Source organism: Simochromis diagramma, unplaced genomic scaffold (genome assembly GCF_900408965.1).
Source record: "Simochromis diagramma unplaced genomic scaffold, fSimDia1.1 OVJJ01000603.1, whole genome shotgun sequence".
Classification (NCBI taxonomy): Eukaryota; Metazoa; Chordata; class Actinopteri; order Cichliformes; family Cichlidae; genus Simochromis; species Simochromis diagramma.
This window is the reverse complement of record NW_024387414.1, coordinates 6,099,567-6,121,682: the sequence shown is the minus strand read 5'-3', so window position 1 is coordinate 6,121,682 and position 22,116 is coordinate 6,099,567. Positions and strand designations below refer to the sequence as shown.

The 22,116-nt window shown below is 39.8% G+C and overlaps 2 protein-coding genes across 4 annotated transcripts; one reads left to right on the top strand and one right to left on the bottom strand.

Moving 5' to 3' along the window:
* Positions 1-422: 422 nt before the first annotated feature.
* Positions 423-10,263, bottom strand: mrpl46 (mitochondrial ribosomal protein L46). 2 transcript variants are annotated; one of them, XM_040011760.1, is made up of 4 exons: positions 9,981-10,263; positions 3,525-3,726; positions 2,956-3,126; positions 423-814 (listed from the first exon to the last, which is right to left on the bottom strand). In XM_040011760.1, exons 1-4 carry the CDS (start codon positions 10,254-10,256, stop codon positions 570-572), a joined length of 894 nt encoding a protein of 297 aa, XP_039867694.1. In that variant the 5' UTR covers positions 10,257-10,263; the 3' UTR covers positions 423-569. The 2 variants fall into 2 exon arrangements, with proteins under 2 accessions (XP_039867694.1, XP_039867693.1); XM_040011759.1 differs by having other exon boundaries at positions 423-817; positions 9,981-10,262.
* Positions 10,264-10,733: 470 nt separating this feature from the next.
* Positions 10,734-17,322, top strand: mrps11 (mitochondrial ribosomal protein S11). 2 transcript variants are annotated; one of them, XM_040011762.1, is made up of 6 exons: positions 10,734-10,915; positions 11,104-11,202; positions 14,483-14,581; positions 14,958-15,087; positions 15,917-15,982; positions 16,067-16,745. In XM_040011762.1, exons 1-6 carry the CDS (start codon positions 10,827-10,829, stop codon positions 16,136-16,138), a joined length of 555 nt encoding a protein of 184 aa, XP_039867696.1. In that variant the 5' UTR covers positions 10,734-10,826; the 3' UTR covers positions 16,139-16,745. The 2 variants fall into 2 exon arrangements, with proteins under 2 accessions (XP_039867696.1, XP_039867695.1); XM_040011761.1 differs by lacking the exon at positions 16,067-16,745 and adding an exon at positions 16,997-17,322 and having other exon boundaries at positions 10,736-10,915.
* The last annotated feature ends 4,794 nt before the right edge of the window (positions 17,323-22,116 follow it).

The window sequence follows — 22,116 nt, the reverse complement described above, 5'->3', positions numbered from 1 at the left end:
AATGAGCCAATCAAGGACATCTCACCATGTTCCGACAGAAAACACGTTCAGATTTGTCTGGGGCATACATGATTTACTTTTATGAGAATGACCAGTACAAGGAAAAAAACATTGTTGGTGATGGCATGATGTGTAGGCACAGATGATGCTAGTGTGCAGCGAGGTGGAACCATGAAGACAGCCAATATCACACACTTAGCGTCCGTTTCCATGCTTGTAAATTTACATTACTTTTTCAGTAAATCGCCACCTAGCACCTCCATTCCCATGACATACCTGATCAGGTAGTATATCTAGTGAAAATTAACTTAAGTAACATCTACCCTAAACCTTTTGAAACTTGTCCCAGGCAGATACTCCTAACAGACAAAAATATCACATAGTCTCAGGACAACATTACAATCAAGTAGATATTACTTTGGTTCAGGTGTGAAAAAACACTTTATTTGTAGAATGAAATATACAGACATGTCACAAGATATTTTGAGATACAAGATGACAGATAAGCAATAAAGGTAACTTTCTGCGGCTCATAAATGTAAGTCAATGTCCCTGTATAACTTTAAGTGTCACAAGTCTAGGATGAAGCTTTCGACCTTCATCATGTACGCTGGTTTGAGGTATTTCTGCAGTTCACTCTTCTTCACCCACAGAAAAGGAGCTTTTTTGGTTTTGGGAGGGGCACCATCTGCCAGGATGGCTTTGAAGAAGAATACTTTTGTCCCGATTGAGTTCTCCGTCCGAATGGCTTTGGGCAGTTTGTACTTGTACACTCCGCAGGGGGCGTTGCCAAGGAAAGTCGCCTTGAAACCAGCTGCTGCAGGTAGGAAAACAGGCTGTGAGTTCATGCAGATGGAAACAAAAGTGCAGATGTTGCTAACCTTTATGCAGCTTTTAACACTTTCTAATGGTGCCGCTTTATGTTGTCGCATTCCTGTGGCTCATCAGTGTTTGACTCCTCTAATTAAAGTGTTACATCACCCTCATATTCTGTTTCTCTTCTGTGCTGCGACAACAACCCACTTTTTAATCTAATGTCATGTCGTGTAAATCCCCACGGTCGCTGCTGGCTCAATGTGCAGAGTGAGGCACAACACGGCCATGTTAGATTCTTACCGAGTCCAGCTATATTAAAAATGGATCAACTTCTGCTCCTCTAAGACACCTTAAATAAAACCCTCTACCAAATGTTATTGTCAGGGGAATGGCTTAGGAAGTGATTGATGGAGCTGACACATTAATAGCTTGAGAAATGTTGTGAAACGGTTTAGTACAGTCAGTCTGTGGACTCTTATTTAAATGCTTTAAAGCTTGGATACATGTTGAGAATCAGACAGTTAATATATTTAACGTGAGGGATCATTACTGGGTGACTGGGAATATTTCTGCCATTAGTCATCAGCTTCACCTCTCACCCTTAACTTTGGTCAAATCGTCTGCTTATTATTTCTGAAACAGACTCTAATCTACGGCTGAGATCAGTGGACGTCTTAGCGGAGATGACAGCTCGGGGCCAAGCACTGCTCTACGAGGTGTATGCAAATGAGTTTTCAGAGGGGATTTACAGTAAACCTCTTGTTGTGGATAATGAATTTATGAATGATCACATCAGACTTTAAAGATCCTTAGGATAAAGCTGGATCATTATAACAAAAGAGATCAGGATGCTAATACAGTAAGAATGCAGCAAATGAAGCATGTGGACAATAATTTTGGATATTAACAGTACCTCAAATCCTGCCCTTAACACTTATTTTAAAATGTGCTTAAATATCCAACACACACTTGCACTTTGGGGTACTTGTTTAAATGTGGGAAGTTCTTAACTGATAAAAACATATTTAACAAATATCAGCAGATTAATTTGTTTTTGCTTCACCTGCTACATAAGGCTGTCCAAAGACTGGATCTGTCTTAATACCCATGTACAATGCTATGAAAAAGTATTTGCCTCCTTCCTGACAAAGTCATCAGTCTATAAAATCTTACAAACCCATTTCAGAGATGTTAGGACTGCAGTGAAGCACTGTGAGTGCCATTATCCACAAATGGAGAAACCCTAGAACAATGGTGAACCTTCCCAGGATTCATCCAGGAGATCACAAAACCATCAGTTTATGCCATGAAGCTCAGCCCCACTTGGATTATGTAGCAGCACAGTGATTGGGAACACTTCAGCAGGTCCACCTCTAAATGCCTCAAAAAAACATAAAGGTTTTAGAGCAGTCCAGTCAAAATCCAGAGTAAAAACAGACTGAGATGCTTTGGCATAATTAAGGCTTTGACCTTGAAATCAGAAATGGGGCAAAGCCTTGTTCACAGCATTTTTTGAATAAAATATGATTTAAAAAATTCTTTTCATCCTTCTTGACATGAGAATACTACTAAAGAGACAAATGTTTCAAATACCAGAAAACTGAACAAGAAATAACGAATTAGACAGGATGTGGGTACTGGGACATGCTCTATGTATAATTAGTGTAGTTTGATTGGGCTGTACAAAATCTGAAAATATTTGGGGTTTAAAATAAATACTATTTGTTCAGATATTTAGATTTTACAATTCATTTCATATTAAAGTGGGCTGCAATTAGCCAAAATATGAAGGCTTTCCAAAAATCATGAAAATAAAGTATTTTCCATCATAAAGCATCAAATATGAAGGGAATTAACTGCAATTTACATCCCCGTTTATTAATGGGAGGTTTATCTACTAACACTGTGTTCGTAGTGCTGATGCCTTAGTAATTCTCTGATTTAAACCAGCACTAATTACAGTTTAGAGAAAAATGATTTAATCAGGAAAATAAGGGCAGATTAATCTAAAAAAAGTAGTCACAGACCCATTCAGGTTTGAAGTACACCTGAATTAATGTATAAAATCCATAAGAAGCTGTTAGGAAACTAAATTTGTTAAATAATTCTGATGCTTAGCAGCCTGAAAACTTAAGTTACCTGGCAGGGAGGTGAGAGCTCTCTCGGCCGTCTGTCGCAGCGTTTCCCCCTCCTGCCACCGAGTCTGAGGCAGCAGCCAGAGCTTCTCATCACCCACTTCCTGCTCAGCCAGAAGAACCAGGGAGTCGGCCAAGCAGCGCTCTGCTGAGGTCAAGTCTTTATCTACATCAGCTAAACCAGAGACAGGAGGCAGTCAGCAGCTTCACAACAGCTCTGTCGTTGTCTGCAAAACTCACACTAACTTTTCAAATGTCACAGGGAGCAAAATGCTAATTTAGAATTCCAGAGCAAATAGATTTTCTGAATATCAAAAAATACATTAAAGGCTATTCGCTCTCTGGTAATTTCATTTAAATCCAGCTCTGTGAGACTCCTTCAGATAATCTAATTTTCATTCTCATTCTGTTTTACTTGATTAATGATTGGAGCACCACTAAAGGCTGAATACTACAATACATCACATTAAATTACAGACATTTCATCAGGCACATTTGCAGTGCTTGAGTATGTTTTTATACTGTGTGCATGCTGGTCTACTCCTTTACTGATCATACACTGCCTAAACTGACCTCTGACCCTTAGCGCTGGCTGAAAGTTCTTCATTTTCTGCTCCCAGATGTCTTCCAAGTCCTGAGCCATCATTATCTCCTTGTCCCCGTGGCTGTCCTCTTCATCTGAATCGTAGTCGTCCGCCTGCTTACGACTCATCTTCTCTGCATCTTCCAGCAGGCGCAGCTCGTGGTCCGACAGAACGCTCTTTTCCAGCTCGATCTGAAAGAATCCAGAAGAGGCCTGTGTCTCAAAAGGACATCTTTCAGTCTGGGCATTGCTGCCAAGTCTCATGTTGTCACTGTGTCAGCTAACAACATCAAACTGAAGCTACAATTTGCACATGCTCACCAAAATTGCCTGGTCTTCAAAAATGCAACATTCGGATTGCAGGGTCAAAATTTGGCAAACACAACATCAAATATGGATCCATGCAGCTTTGAATCAGCAGTTCAGGGTCATAGTCGTGGTGCAATAGTGTGGGAGCATTGTTTTTGAGCATTGCTGCTGACTACATCCATCCCATTATAACAACAATACAGCCATCTTCTGATGGCTGCTTCCAGCAGGATAACACATCATCACAAAGCTCAAATCATCTCAACCTTGTTTCTTGAACTTCACAATGAATTTTCTTTACTCAAATGAGCTGCACAGTCACCAGACATCAATCCAATACAGCACCTCAGGGATATAGAGGAATTTTGGAATAAGGCACCTTTGTTGCCACAAAGAATTTAAGCAGCTCTGAAGGCAAAAAAAAGAGTACCAGTAAAGTAAACTGCCTGGTGTGTGTATATAATATTACAAAGCTGAAGGTTCACATCAAATTTGGCCAAAGTTTGGAATAATAAAGTAAATCTGAGTTGAAATAATCTCAGCAGCCCAAAGGTTAGCCCAAAGGAGTTAGACTACTCTGAACATTTTTTCCAACATTTCTTTATAAAACCATCTGTTATTCAGACAGCACACACCACCACACAGTAAACCTCCATCTGCATCTCTGCTTTATCGTGCATTTGATAGCAAACAAAGTGAGAAGAATTTTGAGGTCAGGACTTCTTGAGTTGGTTTGAACTGATTAACCACTGATCGACAAGTTACATTACTTCTGCTTAAAACTTTGTCATTGCCTCTGTTTTAATTCTATACTTGACACATAACTTTGTTTTTAAATGAGAGCTGTGCAGCTCTTTGATTTGTCTAGATATAATTTGGCCTCCAACTATTATTACAGCAAGATAATAGAGATAAAAATGAATACCACCATGTTCTGCAATAATTTTCTTGCTTTGTGCATACATTTCAAGTAATTCACACAACTGTGGCAGATCTGAATATTAGTTATCAGTTAAAATTCCAGAAAGGACACTTAAATAAACATACACGATATAAAGTCTATGAGTAATTCTGTTAAATAATAATGACCTCAATACTGACGAAACATAACAGTGACGATTCTTGCCACCTCAAGTGCCACAATAGAGTGAACAAAATGTGCTAAAATATTTTTATGACAAAAAATTGTGGAGCACACTGCAGTGTTTAGCGCTTTTGCCGCACAGCAGAGAAGAATCTACCGCCCAGCTGGGGATGTTCTGCATATCCATGTTTGGGTTCTTTCCAGCTTCCTCTCATAATCCAAAGACATGGATGTTAGGTTAATTGGTGGTTATAAACTGGTTGGTGGATCATTCCATCTCAAATCATAAAATTTTCTGTTTGACCGAAAATAAAGCACTTAGGCACGCAGACTGCTTCTACTAACATTTGTAAAAGAACAGGTCGTTCTTAGGAGCTCAGTGAAGCGTGTTACTGTGATATGAAGTCCTGCCATTAATTAATTCTTCGATCTCTAATAATCGGCTATGTACCACAGGCCTTCAAGCTGGCTGTAGTTAAACCTTTACTCAAAAAGCCATCTCTAGACCCAGCAGTCTTAGCTAATTATAGGCCAATCTCCAACCTTCCTTTCATATCAAACATCCTTGAAAGAGTACAGGGAGTGCAGAATTATTAGGCAAATGAGTATTTTGTCCACATCATCCTCTTCATGCATGTTGTCTTACTCCAAGCTGTATAGGCTCGAAAGCCTACTACCAATTAAGCATATTAGGTGATGTGCATCTCTGTAATGAGAAGGGGTGTGGTCTAATGACATCAACACCCTATATCAGATGTGCATAATTATTAGGCAACGTCCTTTCCTTTGGCAAAATGGGTCAAAAGAAGGACTTGACAGGCTCAGAAAAGTCAAAAATAGTGAGATATCTTGCAGAGGGATGCAGCAGTCTCAAAATTGCAAAGCTTCTGAAGCGTGATCATCGAACAATCAAGCGTTTCATTCAAAATAGTCAACAGCGTCGCAAGAAGCGTGTGGAAAAACCAAGGCGCAAAATAACTGCCCATGAACTGAGAAAAGTCAAGCGTGCAGCTGCCAAGATGCCACTTGCCACCAGTTTGGCCATATTTCAGAGCTGCAACATCACTGGAGTGCCCAAAAGCACAAGGTGTGCAATACTCAGAGACATGGCCAAGGTAAGAAAGGCTGAAAGACGACCACCACTGAACAAGACACACAAGCTGAAACGTCAAGACTGGGCCAAGAAATATCTCAAGACTGATTTTTCTAAGGTTTTATGGACTGATGAAATGAGAGTGAGTCTTGATGGGCCAGATGGATGGGCCCGTGGCTGGATTGGTAAAGGGCAGAGAGCTCCAGTCCGACTCAGACGCCAGCAAGGTGGAGGTGGAGTACTGGTTTGGGCTGGTATCATCAAAGATGAGCTTGTGGGGCCTTTTCGGGTTGAGGATGGAGTCAAGCTCAACTCCCAGTCCTACTGCCAGTTTCTGGAAGACACCTTCTTCAAGCAGTGGTACAGGAAGAAGTCTGCATCCTTCAAGAAAAACATGATTTTCATGCAGGACAATGCTCCATCACACGCGTCCAAGTACTCCACAGCGTGGCTGGCAAGAAAGGGTATAAAAGAAGAAAAACTAATGACATGGCCTCCTTGTTCACCTGATCTGAACCCATTGAGAACCTGTGGTCCATCATCAAATGTGAGACTTACAAGGAGGGAAAACAGGTACACCTCTCTGAACAGTGTCTGGGAGGCTGTGGTTGCTGCTGCACGCAATGTTGATGGTGAACAGATCAAAACACTGACAGAATCCATGGATGGCAGGCTTTTGAGTGTCCTTGCAAAGAAAGGTGGCTATATTGGTCGCTGATTTGTTTTTGTTTTGTTTTTGAATGTCAGAAATGTATATTTGTGAATGTGGAGATGTAATATTGGCTTCACTGGTAAAAATAAATAATTGAAATGGGTATATATTTGTTTTTTGTTAAGTTGCCTAATAATTATGCACAGTAATAGTCACCTGCACACACAGATATCCCCCTAAAATAGCTAAAACTAAAAACAAACTAAAAACTACTTCCAAAAACATTCAGCTTTGATATCAATGAGTTTTTTGGGTTCATTGAGAACATGGTTGTTGTTCAATAATAAAATTATTCCTCAAAAATACAACTTGCCTAATAATTCTGCACTCCCTGTAGTTGTCAAACAGCTAACAGATCATCTGCAGAGGAATGGTTTATTTGAAGAGTTTCAGTCAGGTTTCAGAGCTCATCACAGCACAGAAACAGCTTTAGTGAAGGTTACAAATGATCTTCTTATGGCCTCTGACAGTGGACTCATCTCTGTGCTTGTCCTGCTAGACCTTAGTGCAGCGTTCGATACTGTTGATCATAATATCCTATTAGAGTGATTAGAACATGCTGTAGGTATTACAGGTACTGCACTGCAGTGGTTTGTATCATATCTATCTAATAGACTCCAGTTTGTTCATGTAAATGGAGAGTCCTCTTCACACACTGAGGTTAATTATGGAGTTCCACAGGGTTCAGTGCTAGGACCAATTCTGTTTACATTATACATACTTCCCTTAGGCAGCATCATTAGAAGACATAGCATAAATTTTCACTGCTATGCAGATGACACCCAGCTCTGTCTGTCCATGAAGCCAGATAACACACACCAATTAGTTAAACTGCAGGAATGTCTTAAAGACATAAAGACCTGGATGGCCGCTAACTTTCTGCTTCTTAATTCAGATAAAACTGAGGTTATTGTACTCGGCCCTGAAAAGCCTAGAAATATGGTATCTAACCAGATTCTTACTCTGGATGGCATTACCTTGGCCTCCAGTAACACTGTGAGGAACCTTGGAGTCATTTTTGACCAGGATATGTCCTTCAACGCACATATTAAACAAATATGTAAGACTGCGTTCTTCCATTTGCGTAACATCTCTAAAATTAGAAATATCCTGTCTCAGAGTGACGCTGAAAAACTAGTTCATGCATTTATCACTTCCAGGCTGGACTACTGTAATTCATTATTATCAGGACGTCCAAAAAACTCACTGAAAAACCTTCAGCTAATCCAAAATGCTGCAGCAAGAGTCCTGACAGGGACTAGAAAGAGAGAGCATATTTCTCCTGTTTTGGCTTCCCTTCATTGGCTTCCTGTTAAATCCAGAATTGAATTCAAAATCCTGCTCCACATACAAGGACTTAATAATCAGGCCCCATCTTATCGTAATGACCTTGTGTACCATATCACCCTATTAGAGTACTTCGCTCTCGCTCTGCAGGCCTACTTGCTGTTCCTAGAGTATTTAAAAGTAGAATGGGAGGGAGAGCCTTCAGTTTTCAGGCCCCTCTTCTGTGGAACCATCTTCCAGTTTGGATTCGGGAGACAGACACTATCTCTACTTTCAAGATTAGGCTTAAAACTTTCCTTTTTGCTAAAGCATATAGTTAGGGCTGGACCAGGTGACCCTGAATCCTCCCTTAGTTATGCTGCAATAGACGTAGGCTGCCGGGGGATTCCCATGATGCATTGAGTTTTTCCTTTCCAGTCACCTTTCTCACTCACTATGTGTTAATAGACATCTCTGCATTGAATCATATCTGTTATTAACCTCTGTCTCTCTTCCACAGCATGTCTTTTATCCTGTCTTCCTTCTCTCACCCCAACCGGTCGCAGCAGATGGCCCCGCCCCTCCCTGAGCCTGGTTCTGCCGGAGGTTTCCTCCTGTTAAAAGGGAGTTTTTCCTTCCCACTGTCGCCAAAGTGCTTGCTCATAGGGGGTCATTTGATTGTTGGGTTTTTCTCTGTATCTATGAAGCGCCTTGAGGCGACTTTTGTTGTGATTTGGCGCTATATAAATAAAATTGAATTGAATTGAATTGAATATGTTTGCCCGCTGCATTGTGACTGCATTGTGCCAAGTGTACAGTTTGGGCGATTATGGTGTGGGGCTTGGCTTCAGCATACCAAGATATTTGGGGCAATTTCACACTCCCAACTTTGTAACAACAGTTTGGGGATGCCCACTTACTGTTCCAACATGACTGTGCACCAGTGCACAAAGCAAGGTCCATAAAGACATAGAATATGGCTGGTGTGGAAAAACTTGACTGGCCTGCACAGAGTCCAGATATAAAATGAAAACTTCAGGCTTTTACCTTTAATAGTTTTTGAGATACTCATGTTCAAATATTGCCTCGGATTTCAAAATGCCAAATAACATGTGAGTGAGTGGCCTGACCATTTTTCAGATTTTAATATCCATACATCCATTTTATTTTCCTCATCCAATTTATCCAATATTTTTATTTTGTTCTTTCAGCTGCTGCCTTCAGGGGTTGCCACAATGGATCATCAGCTCCCATCTCACCCAATCCCTTGCAGCCTCCTCTGTCACACCAGCCATCTATATGTCTGTCCTCTTTCACTACATTCATGAACCTCCTCTGAGTTCTTCCTCTTTCACTCCTGCCTGCCAGCTCCGTCGTCAAAATCCTTTACCCATAATACCCACTATTCCTCCTCTGAAAATGGCTAAACCATCCCCACCTTACCTTTCTATCTTTTGCCTCCAAACTCCTCAGCCTGAGCTGTCCCTCTGATGTATTCATTTCTAATCTTGTCCATCCTGTTCAATCCCAATGAAAATCCACCACCTCATCATATCAGGTCTCACCTTCCCTTTCACTCTTGCTGCTAACTTATTATAAATCACCCCTGACACTCGTCTCCATCCAATCCACCCTGCCTGCACTCTCTTCTCCAAACACTTATTTTCTGATATCCACAAACATATTTATATAAATCTTTTGTTGGGACATCCCAGTTTTCATCTTGGAGGACTGTCTTGCACCGCATCGTGTATCACAAAATCACTGGACTCTATATTCTAACTGCTAGCCTTGATATAGTGATAGCTGTGAAATATAAATTGTAACATCCCCCAAGCGTCATATATTTCTGCCTAGAACCAACATGTGTGTTTTCTTTTCAAATGACCGCATGTACTTTGTGAACGCTAAGAAAAACAAAACAAAAACAGTTTATTCTTTTCACTCATAGTCTTCAGCCCTTCCATGATACGGAGACTCACCTGGTGAAGCATCTGTTTGAACTGTTGCTCGATAGGACTGCAGTCCGCTGAGATGACCGGCAGCCTTTGCAGACACACCGCTGCCATCAGAGTCCACGGAGAATTCGCTCTTTCCGCCGCTTCATTGATCTGAAAAGCCGCACGGCAAACAGTAGCGCTGGAAAACTGACGGAAGCCCGTGTTTCCGACGGGAGATCTGCTGAAACGAGACAGAAACTGTAGGAGAGGCCGACTTGCCATTCTTCCACAGGGCGCAGCCATCTTTTTCTGTTGCATTCAATGTAAAAGCAAAAAAAAAAAAATCCTAACATTAGAAAATGCTAAATAAAACAAAATGGAAGTAGGATTCTTTACATAATTTCTCTGCGGATAGTAGTTTATAGAGCAATTATATTATTTATTGTGTTTTAAGTAAAACGCTACAATGTTTGGTTGACGAAGATAAGTTTTTATTAAACACAAAATGGCATAATATCGAGGGGTTTTTTAAGTACTTGAAAGCACCATTTCCGTTCTCGACCCACAATTCTATGCGGGAAAACGGACGATCTATTTACCCATAACCGTGGGTGTGAAATGAAATTAATATATTTAAAAAAAAACAATAATACGCCACTTATACACCCATATTAAAATATTATCATTATATTTTAATTAAATGAAAATGGTTTATAAGCAATGTATAAGTGAAGCTTCTACATATATTATTTTTTTGAACGTGACGCCACCCCCGCACACCTCCGGGGTTATTACTGGTCTGGTCTGGATCGCTCCTTCAATGTCACGTTTGTTGTGCGTAAAATTATTTAACGTCTGGCTACAAGATTGTGTATAAGTGTGTGGAACATGAATAAATTTAGCTGTATATTGTTTAGCTCACTGAGTACCGTATGTCGACAGCTGTCTGCCCCCCTGAACGGAAATACGGCCTCTCTGTAAGTGCTTTATGGCTATGTTTTCTTAGCATTTATGTTAGCTGGCGGCTAGTTCTAGGCTGTAGCATTTGGATAACAAATAGTATTTTAGATGACACCTTTATAATTATGATTACAATATCAATAGAAGATTATGTTTAATATGACAGGTTCATAAAGTTGTTGCTAATTAAATTGCGCGTGTACAGATGTGGAAGCAGAGCGTTGCAGCGGACAATATGCAGCAGTGCTATCAGGCATCAGGAGAAAGAAGCATCCTCCAGCGCAGAGACTGCGAAGGACTTCAGGTCAGGCACAAATGTACATGCAAATAAAATGAAACAACATAAAGTCTTAGCAAGGTGTGCCAAAATGTACAGCTCAAACCGCCCCAACGCGGTTCTTGAACTCTTCTGGAGGGATGCAACATCATTTTCCAGAAAGATATTGCACAATTAGTTTATTTGAGAGCAACGAAGAACGCCCGAAAAGTTCACAGGCGTCTGGGTTGACTGCAAAATATATTGTGGATGGGGCATTTTGACATCCTGGAAGAAACTGGTTCCATTAGGATGGAAAGAAGTTTATATACTGATTTGCAGTAACTCTGTCTCCAGGTGGCCCATCCAGGTAGCCCTCAGGGGTACCCCTGAGCAAAGTACCGGTCCTACACACTGCTCCCCGGGCGCCCAATGGCTGCCCACTGCTTCACAGAGTGAATGGGTTAAATGCACAGAGGAATTTCCCCACGGGGATCAATACATTAAATAACTGACCACAATATTATTTTCTGAAATTTTTGGTATTGAACCCATTTGTATGTATGTATGTATGAGAGTATCTATCTATCTATCTATACACTGCACACACATATACATCTGTTCTTCTACCAGGGTCAGCTCATTGTGTCTGTACTGCATTGTGCTATGGCCTCTGGGTCTCCAATTGAATTGATGGAATGCACTCTTGGTCTTGCTATATACATAAAACATTTTTAAATGTAACTGGTAGCAAATAGCACAGTGGTCACACTCACTCCTTTCCCCCTATGCTGCTGAGGCTTTTAGGCTCTCCCAAATTCAGCTGGGTATCCTTGCTAAAGTACTTCCAAAATGAAGTAAACAAATGGAAGTTTGCTTAGCAAATGGTACATTCAGCTGCTCCCTTATTTCCCAAGGAGTCGCTACGGCAGATGGATCCACAAATTTGATTTGGCACAGATTTCTATGCTGGATGCCCTTTATGACACAACCCTGCCATTTATGCAAACTTTTGGTCTCCTGAAGCACAACATGCGTCTCCTCATGGAGTTGAACCGGGGAGCTTTCACGTGTAAGGTGAATGTGTTAATGGAATGGGGCCAGTTGGAAATTGGTTTGGCAAATGAAAGAGGAAAAAACGAGAGGGAGACATTCCTCACCTGTCACTTAATGGAAACCGCCATCTGAAAGTTATTTTGTTAGTTGGTTATAAAATATAAAATCAGTTTCGATTACCTTTTTTTTATTTTTTGTGTCACACTGTTTTCCGGGGTCTGTAATTTGACAATCTGAGCAAAAGGAGAGTTAAATCAAATCGTGATAATATAACAAAGCCCCCCTGGATGTCCTCACTGTTCAGCAGTCAGCAGTTCAGGTTTTATCTTTAATTTGAATTTATTTATTTAAAAGGGACAGTGCAGTTTAACATAGTTCAAGTGCAAGACATGAAACTGATGTACCGCACATAGGTTTATAGCTACTGCTAATTTTCAACAATTGTCCCTTGTTGGGCTTACAATCTAAATAGATACATTTTACAATAAAACATACATTTTCATAAAACCAAATTACATCATAAATACAATTACAATTAATAGACAATAATTTAAAATAAAATTAAAATCATTAGTTAAAATGACCACAACTTTGATTTCCCTTTAACCTTCAATGTAAAGGATCTAATGTCTGTAATTAATTTGATATCGGTTGGAAGTGTGTTCCACAGATGACAAGCCTTTATAGAAAAAGCTGACTGACCGAATGTAGATCTGCGATATAATATCTTGCAGTTGCCGTTCACCTTACTCCTAGTAATACGATTACTATCTTGTCTCTGGATGTATCTATTGAGACACTCTGTGGCCATCCTATTTATACATTTAAAAACTAATTTAAGAAAACACAAATGATTAAAACTCTTAAAACTAAGTAGATTATATTTCTTTAAAATGTGACAGTGATGCCACCGAACAGATTTTTTATCCATTATTTTTAAAGATTGGTTATATAAGGACACCACAGGCTTAATTGTAGATGGTGCTGCTTGGGTCCAAACTGTCATACAATATGAAAAATGAGAAAATATAGAATGCATAAATATCTGAGCTGCTGAAGTGGGTGTATATAGTGCCAAATTAACTTAAAACAATTCAGATTAGCCTTGACCATCTTAGAAATCTTCTTTACATGCTTGTCAAATTTAAGATGTGAATCTAAGATTATTCCTAAAAACTTAAAATCTTTGACCTCCTTTATTTCTTCGTTCCCTAGGTTGATTTTAAAATCATCAGATGAACTTGAAAGTTGGCAGTTAGCTTTTAATATCCCAGTGTCACAAAATGGATTGTGACTAGTAAAATATCACAATCTATTTTGAATACTCTGTAATATATTATGGATATATGTAATCATTTTTCAGTTTGAATATTTGACATCAAAATAAGAACTTGTAAAATCCTAAACTTATTGCTAATGGGGTATGGATGAATTGGCACAAACCATGTATAGCGGGGGGTGGAGGGGGCACAGCTGTAAGAGGCTGATTGGGTGTTGTTTGTGAATGTCGTCATTCAAAAAGAAAGTCACCTAGGAATTTCAACCTGATACCATAAGGCATAGCTGCTAAGGTCCAAATCTCCATGACCTTGAACTCAAGGTCAAAGGTCAAGTTTTCTTAAAATCTTATGAACACAATAAATTGAGAAGGATGTTACCTAGGATTTTCATAGCTGCATCTATTAGGAGGTTCAGTGGTATGTTTTTGTTTTATTTTTTTAATGCATTCACTACTTTATTTCCTGCAGCACTAAAAAATATCAGCTGCTTGTTCTTGCTAATGTGGCCTGTATTGACATTTCCAGTCACATAAAAAAGTTGTCCTAATTTTTTTTTCCTTTCTCATTGCTATTCCTAACACATGTGCACCACAGTCATCAAATCTGCGCCCTGTCAACCACAATTTCCACCACTGTTTACTGATGGCTTTCACGTAGATTTAAATGTTCATTGTCTGCTTGAGCAGTCTTTCTGACTGAAGCTTCAGTGATGTGTACTTAATCTTTTCCTTCCACCATCTTAATACAAACCCCGAATTAACAGGGTTTTCATACATGTCCCACAGCATGACTGCATTGCTTACCTTTATCATGTGGTGCATTGATGTGAAAGGATGCTTGTCTTCATTCATTTATTCATGTTTTCTCTTTAATTTAACACCTGCCAGCATCATGTTTCACTGTCTACTGTCAGCAGACTAAGCTCCATTAAATAGAAGCACAGCCTGCTGCAGTATTATCATTAATGGCGAATCTTTGTTTTAATCCTACAGCTATTTACCTCCACTGCCTGGACATGACAGCGCACTGAGATGGGGTGGGAAGAAGTTTGAAGACTTACCAATTGTTCACATTAAAGCCACATACAACAAGTAAGTGAAAGCAAACTCTTACATTTGTACTTACAATGTAAGTGTCAGAAAATATCTCTTAAAGAATATTCAAGATTCAGTCAGCACTTTCATTATTTTAGTCTTTCCTCTTTGTAATTTCAGACCCATTTGCCGTAGTGTTCTGATTTTATTAAGTAACCATGAAACCTGCTTTCAGAGGGAAAATTGCTGCTTGGATCTGTTATCATAATTCAGTGAAATCAGATGTTCTGCTATGATTTAAACTTCCTATTAACAGTCATGGTGGCCATTGCTAAAAGCCACATATTAGTTAGAGTTCACGACTGCCGATTTGTCCTCACTGTAAAACTGCCCGGCAGTTTGCGACCCAGTAACTCGCTGTGTTCTCTACCAGCACTCACATCCAGCTGACAGACAGCGCAGGGCAGTCCGTGGTGAGGACATCCTGCGGAACAGAAGGTTTCAAAAATATCAAGAAGTCGACGCCGATCGCTGCTCAGACTGCGGGCATCTCTGCTGCTGCGGTGAGTTCGATACAACACAACGCTGGGCCACCTCGTTATCCCTGCAGAAGATTGTTCCAATTAAATTAAAATTAGAGACTACAGCATCTGCTGCTTCTCCACTTTGTGCAGCAACACTTAATTCATGAATATTAAATGTTTGCTGTAAACAAACTGGCTTCTCTGAGGATTTTATAAAGGCTGCAGGCTAACAAAGTTATGGTCAGACAGATTTTCTTTTTCATTTGTTGTAATCAGCATAGTTGATAAATTAAGTTTTATTATAATGCTGCCATATTCAGTAGAGTTCAATTATACTTTCTTCTCATCAGTTTTTAAATGTTTTTGCTACAATTGAAAATTAAAAGTAGCTGTACACTTTTATTAAGAGTCTTTTCTACTGGTTTTGAGGGGTGGAAATCTTAAAGAATAATTCTTGTTTACCTCTTTGTCAATTAAGCCTCTTTGTATACATACCTAAAACTAACAGTTGAATACCTCTGGTTACTTTCTCTTGTAAAGGCTGCTAAGCCGCGAAACTGTCACAAAGTAATGAAAGCTGCAGTTACTGTTTGTTGAAGTCGATCTTAAGACTCTAGTGAATGACATTAATTGGAGACTTGCTTATTCTGAACATGTTAGAAGTGGCAAAGCAGAGAAAAAGCCATAGACTCAGATCAATGGTGTGTCTAAAGCTCCTCAACTGTGTTTTTAGTCAAGATTACTAATCACATCTATTAGCCTCAGAACCAGGAGAGGATTTCATTTGTTGGCTTTATTGGACTTTTCTGAACACTGGAGTCAAAGGGATGCTGCTCATCTCAGATTTTTCTTCTGTCCTTCTGCACAGAAAGCTACAGCCAAAGGAGTTAGCTTTGTGCGTGTTGTGGTCAAAGGTCTTGGTCCTGGGCGTTTGGTGAGTAGTTTCTATAAAGAAATCTTTAAAGCTATTCCAGATAAAACTACGATTTATTTTTAATTGGTGTTATTATTTTTGTAGCTTGTTATTTGGTCTGTCTTCAGACTGAAGACGGTTAACAGGGATGGAAGCCTCATTAAAACAGCCTATTAAAAGAATTGTTTTGGCTTAGTAGATGATAAACTTGTACTCGTACTTTTATTTGGTATCGAAATTTGTCATATTTCTGTTAAAGGCAAGCATGCAGTCATAACCCAATAAGACAACCAATGAAAAGAGTTGGCTTATTTTCAGACGGTTGGACAGGCAAACATGTGAAACTGAAACTTCTTAATATTATATGTAATTTTACCAACATACTGTAACATTACATAGATCCTTAACCTCTGAAGCAAATTCTCTGATGGCTGTACTCTGGGAAAACATTGATTGTTTGGTCAGTATGCTCCCATCTGTCTTTCTCATTGGGGTGAGAAATTGCTGATGTTATTTTCACAAGTAGAAAAATGCTACACTGACAGCTCACCAGGACCCATCTATTGTTTTTTGCAATCGGAGGAGCAGCCTTTAGTACAGCAGCCTTCAAAGACATCATGTTAAAGTTATTGGTACGAGTGCATTTTGCTTAAATGTGCACGAGATTGACTTTTTCCTTTTGATTAATCTCATTTTAAAATAAAATGTCTTTTATTTGTGTTACCTGTTTATTATGTTACCCTATCTGCACTGTTTGAAGAAGGATAAAAAAAAAAAAAAAATCAAGGAACCATTTGTATGAATTTACTGCAGGATAACAGGATGAAAATGAAACTAGTTTTGTTCCGCTGACCCTGCTCTGTGCCGATATGCGAGTGGGCGGTCAATACCAGCAAACCTGTCACAGCATGAAGAAGTGGTCCTCTAATTATTTCCAGACTTGTCATAATGAGGATAATTTAAGGAGCGGCAGACATGTTGATCTGTTCCCATTAGCTTTCTTAATGAATGAATGCATTTTTCTCTGCTCTGCAGTCTGCAATCAAAGGTCTGACAATGGGAGGTCTGGAGGTGGTATCTATCACTGACAACACCCCCGTGCCACACAATGGATGCCGCCCACGGAAAGCCAGAAGGACGTGATCTTTGTGTGCCAGAATGCACTGCAACAGGAGGAAGCTTTTGTGTTGAATTATGCTAATAAAGAGTTTTGTTGTGTAGTTTTTCTGGCTCTGAGCTGACCTTACAAAAAGCGTTTTGGGGAAATAATTGCAGATGGGTGTTATTAATGAGCAGAGAACAGGCTTCTCAGTCCTCTGCTGCTACTGTTGGCAGATGAATAAACCTTCATTCTCACTGCAGGCGCTTTTATGTTCATTAGTAGACTGATGTTTGTACACAGCACAGAAACGGCTCTGCGTGGGAACAACTAGTAGCCACAGGAACCCTTGATCCTGACTGTGTTACACAGCTGAACCTACAGGACTGCAGATTGATGCAAGATTGCCCAAGTTTAACCTTCGTGTGTGCCTTTTTATATTTTCAACTTTCAGCACATTAGACAGCCACATATCTATTTAACATGATATCAGTACAAAAGTCTCCTCTCTTCCCCCCCCTCCATTCTTCTTTTCTTTACATTTTGCTAGGAAAATGGGAAAGAAATGCATGGATTTTTTAAAACATGCAAGTATACATGTGAATGTAGGATTTAAGGCACAAACAGTTTCTATCATTCTAATGAGCTTGAAAGTCAATATTTGATATGACGACCTTTATTCTTCAACCTAACCTGAACTCCAAGCCAACCTTGTCATTTCTTTAAACGGCCGTCAGGAACAGTTCCCCAGGCATCTTGAATGACAGCCAACATTTTTCCTTTGATGATGGCTGCCTTTTGTTTCCTTCTCTGTCAAGACGATCCCACATTGCTTGAACAGCGTTGAGACCCAGGCTCTGGGAGGCCAGTCCATGACTCATAGTTCTCCACTGTGTTTTTTCCATGCATGTATGGCTTTTACTGCATTGGCAGTGTGTTTGAGGTCATTGTCATTCTGCAAAAATGGAGCCGTTGCCAGTCAGATGCTTTCCAGATGGCTTAAATGCTGGATAGAAATCTAACCGTAGCATTCTGCATACATGCTGACAGTGATTTGAACCAAAAATTTCAAATTTATTTTGGTCATTCCATAAGACCTGCTGTCAGTCCAGTTCTTGTGTAATTTGGAATACCTCTGCCTTTTTGTATCTGTTTCCATTTCCTTTAGTGGCTCTGTAACATCCACACGCTCACTGAGACCATGATGAGACTTCAGCGAACAGTAGATGGATCAATTCGAGGCCAGATACACGTCTTTGGTCCTGTGTCAGGTCTTTGCTGAACTTTGTCGTATTTCTTAAGGGATTCACTTTCAGATCTGTTCATTAGCTCTACATACTATTTTAACTCCTCCCACTTCATCTTAAGTCCAGTTCCTCTTAAAGTACAAATATTATTTTTACTCCTGTTAAACAGTCTTTGGCATTTTTTTTGTAGATTTTGATAAATAAATGGGAACAAATTATGTTTTTGCAACAAGCTGCTAGCAACAAAGTGCCTAAATATGTAATTAATTTCTTTTTCTGAGTTATGCTTAGATAGAACACTGGTTCACCCTTGAATTAGGTGCATTTTTATGCTTGAATTATTCATAGATCAGTGTTAGGTGCCTTAACAAAATAAAAAATTGATCTGAAAATGTTCAAATACAAGGACTGGACTTAAAATGAATGAAAAGGCACCCAATGTTCAAAGAAAATTCTTTAGAGCAGGGGTAGGCAACTCCAGGCCTCGAGTGCCGGTGTCCTGCAGGTTTTAGATCCCACCCTGGGTTAACACACCTGAATCAAATGATTAGTTCATTACCAGACCTCTGGAGAACTTCAAGAAATGCTGAGGAGTCATTTAGCCCTTTAAATCAGCTGTGATGGATCATGGACACATCTAAAACCTCCAGGACACCGGCACTCGAGGCCTGGAGTTGCCTACTCCTGCTTTAGAGACTTTCAGAATGCCTGGAGAAGTGTTGCTCAAGACCACTTTAAAAATGACAAAATTCTGGCGAACTGAAAGTGAAATGTATGCGTGGAGTAGCTTGAGACTTTTGCACAGTATTGCACATCAGTGTAGGTCTCTACAAAAGCCAAGATATCGACTTGAAAGATCAATCCTGAGTGGGGAAATGTGGAAATGGAAGCAAGTATATACCAAGTACCATCAATTTTATTGTGTTTCAACATCTCTTCAAGATTTTCTTTGAACCTTTCTGGATATTTTTAACATTTGAGACACCCAGAAAATTTTTTACACCTTAACAGGTGCAAATGTTTTTAACCTAGTCAGTTAGTCAGTTTTACCATACAAGTGCTCATATAGTCAGTGCACGGTTTGGACAAAAATAGATTGCAACAGATGAAATGACTTACAGGGTCATGTGTTTGTGGGTTTCCAGTCTAAATGCTTCAAAGCTATATAAAAAGCCTCACTGATACAGTGGTGATGAAAAAAAATACAGTATCACAAATAAAAGTAGATACACGAAGACTAATCTGATGCTAATCTAATCTGACCTACAAATATTGTATTTCATTAAAAGAACGACTACTATAACATGTGGCTTCCTGTCTGTTAAGCCACCTCTGACCCCTGGTGACCCTGAATTGGGTACATATTTAAGAAAATAGATGGATAAAGAAAGGTAGTTTTACCAACAATCTCCCGCTCTGCCTCAGGTTAAAAGCCTCATCGCTGCATATTTCAAACAACACAATGGGAGCGATTTTGTAAAATGTGGAACAGAACTGAGACTTATTGTCCTGCTGTTAATACAGACTCCACTGAGAGGTCTCTTAAAATGCCATCTGCAAGCTAAATATTTTATTCATCTGCGTTCACATGGTATTTCATACACGCTAGAGGTGTTACCAAACTGATAAAACATGACTTTCTAGATTATTCTTTTATAAAGAGAGCAGCTGCAGTATCCAAACTGGAACGTACTGCAAGAGCCCCCAACTGTATTACACTGCATGTATTTTAGAACGCATAAATGAATAAATCTTGTAATTAGGCTGATCTTCCAAAAACAACACATTACCAAATCTATTAATAAAATTAGGGATACATATGCTGGTTATCGCACATTTTCTAATTTGATTAAAATAATTTTGTGACACTAAGGAAAGAAAGGAAAATTTGAGTCCAGCAGTGGATTTTGTCTCTACGGGCTCCGCTTGCATGACCTCGAATTTTAGCTCTGCTGAATACCAGAAACAACAGTGTAAATTTTTTATTCTATTCATCTTTATTTATGACACCAAATCATAACATTTGCCTCGAAGTGTTTTTTCCTCAAGGCATCACCTGACCTAGCCATGACTATATGCTTTTTTAAAAGTAGAGTAGAGAGGTTGTCTGCCTCCTGAATCCAAACTGGGAGCTGGTTCCAGTGAAGAGGGGCCTGGAACCTAAAGGCTCTGCCTCCCATTCTACTTTTAAACCACAAGCTCTCTATTGGGGTGATACAGAACTACGAGTTCTTTAAGATAAAATGAGGCCTGATTATTCAAGACTTTGTATGCGATCAAATAAAAAGTTTAAAAAGGTTGTATTCACCATGATGTCATCAGTTGATTAACAACGTTTTGAGCCTATGAGCTGTTGCTCATAGGCTCAAAACCCCAAGCTGTTGAAAATAGAGATGGGAATTTTGACTGAGAAACAAAGGACACTGGATGCTCACACAGCAATGACGTGTCAGTTAGGCCCACTCTAAAGCATACCCTACCTTGCTTTCTGTTTTACCCTACAAGAGACAATAATTTACATAATGAATGCCATGCTGTACTAAAGGTGAGTCCATAAATGCTTTGCTTTCCTTTTTACAATCAACACTACAGGGAGTGTAGAATTATTAGGCAAATGAGTATTTTGTCCACATCATCCTCTTCATGCACGTTGTCTTACTCCAAGCTGTATAGGCTCGAAAGCCTACTACCAATTAAGCATATTAGGTGATGTGCATGTCTGTAATGAGAAGGGGTGTGGTCTAATGACATCAACACCCTATATCAGGTGTGCATAATTATTAGGCAACTTCCTTTCATTTGGCAAAATGGGTCAAAAGAAGGACTTGACAGGCTCAGAAAAGTCAAAAATAGTGAGATATCTTGCAGAGGGATGCAGCAGTCTCAAAATTGCAAAGCTTCTGAAGCGTGATCATCGAACAATCAAGCGTTTCATTCAAAATAGTCAACAGGGTCGCAAGAAGCGTGTGGAAAAACCAAGGCGCAAAATAACTGCCCATGAACTGAGAAAAGTCAAGCGTGCAGCTGCCAAGATGCCACTTGCCACCAGTTTGGCCATATTTCAGAGCTGCAACATCACTGGAGTGCCCAAAAGCACAAGGTGTGCAATACTCAGAGACATGGCCAAGGTAAGAAAGGCTGAAAGACGACCACCACTGAACAAGACACACAAGCTGAAACGTCAAGACTGGGCCAAGAAATATCTCAAGACTGATTTTTCTAAGGTTTTATGGACTGATGAAATGAGAGTGAGTCTTGATGGGCCAGATGGATGGGCCCGTGGCTGGATTGGTAAAGGGCAGAGAGCTCCAGTCCGACTCAGACGCCAGCAAGGTGGAGGTGGAGTACTGGTTTGGGCTGGTATCATCAAAGATGAGCTTGTGGGGCCTTTTCGGGTTGAGGATGGAGTCAAGCTCAACTCCCAGTCCTACTGCCAGTTTCTGGAAGACACCTTCTTCAAGCAGTGGTACAGGAAGAAGTCTGCATCCTTCAAGAAAAACATGATTTTCATGCAGGACAATGCTCCATCACACGCGTCCAAGTACTCCACAGCGTGGCTGGCAAGAAAGGGTATAAAAGAAGAAAAACTAATGACATGGCCACCTTGTTCACCTGATCTGAACCCCATTGAGAGCCTGTGGTCCATCATCAAATGTGAGATTTACAAGGAGGGAAAACAGTACACCTCTCTGAACAGTGTCTGGGAGGCTGTGGTTGCTGCTGCACGCAATGTTGATGGTGAAAAGATCAAAACACTGACAGAATCCATGGATGGCAGGCTTTTGAGTGTCCTTGCAAAGAAAGGTGGC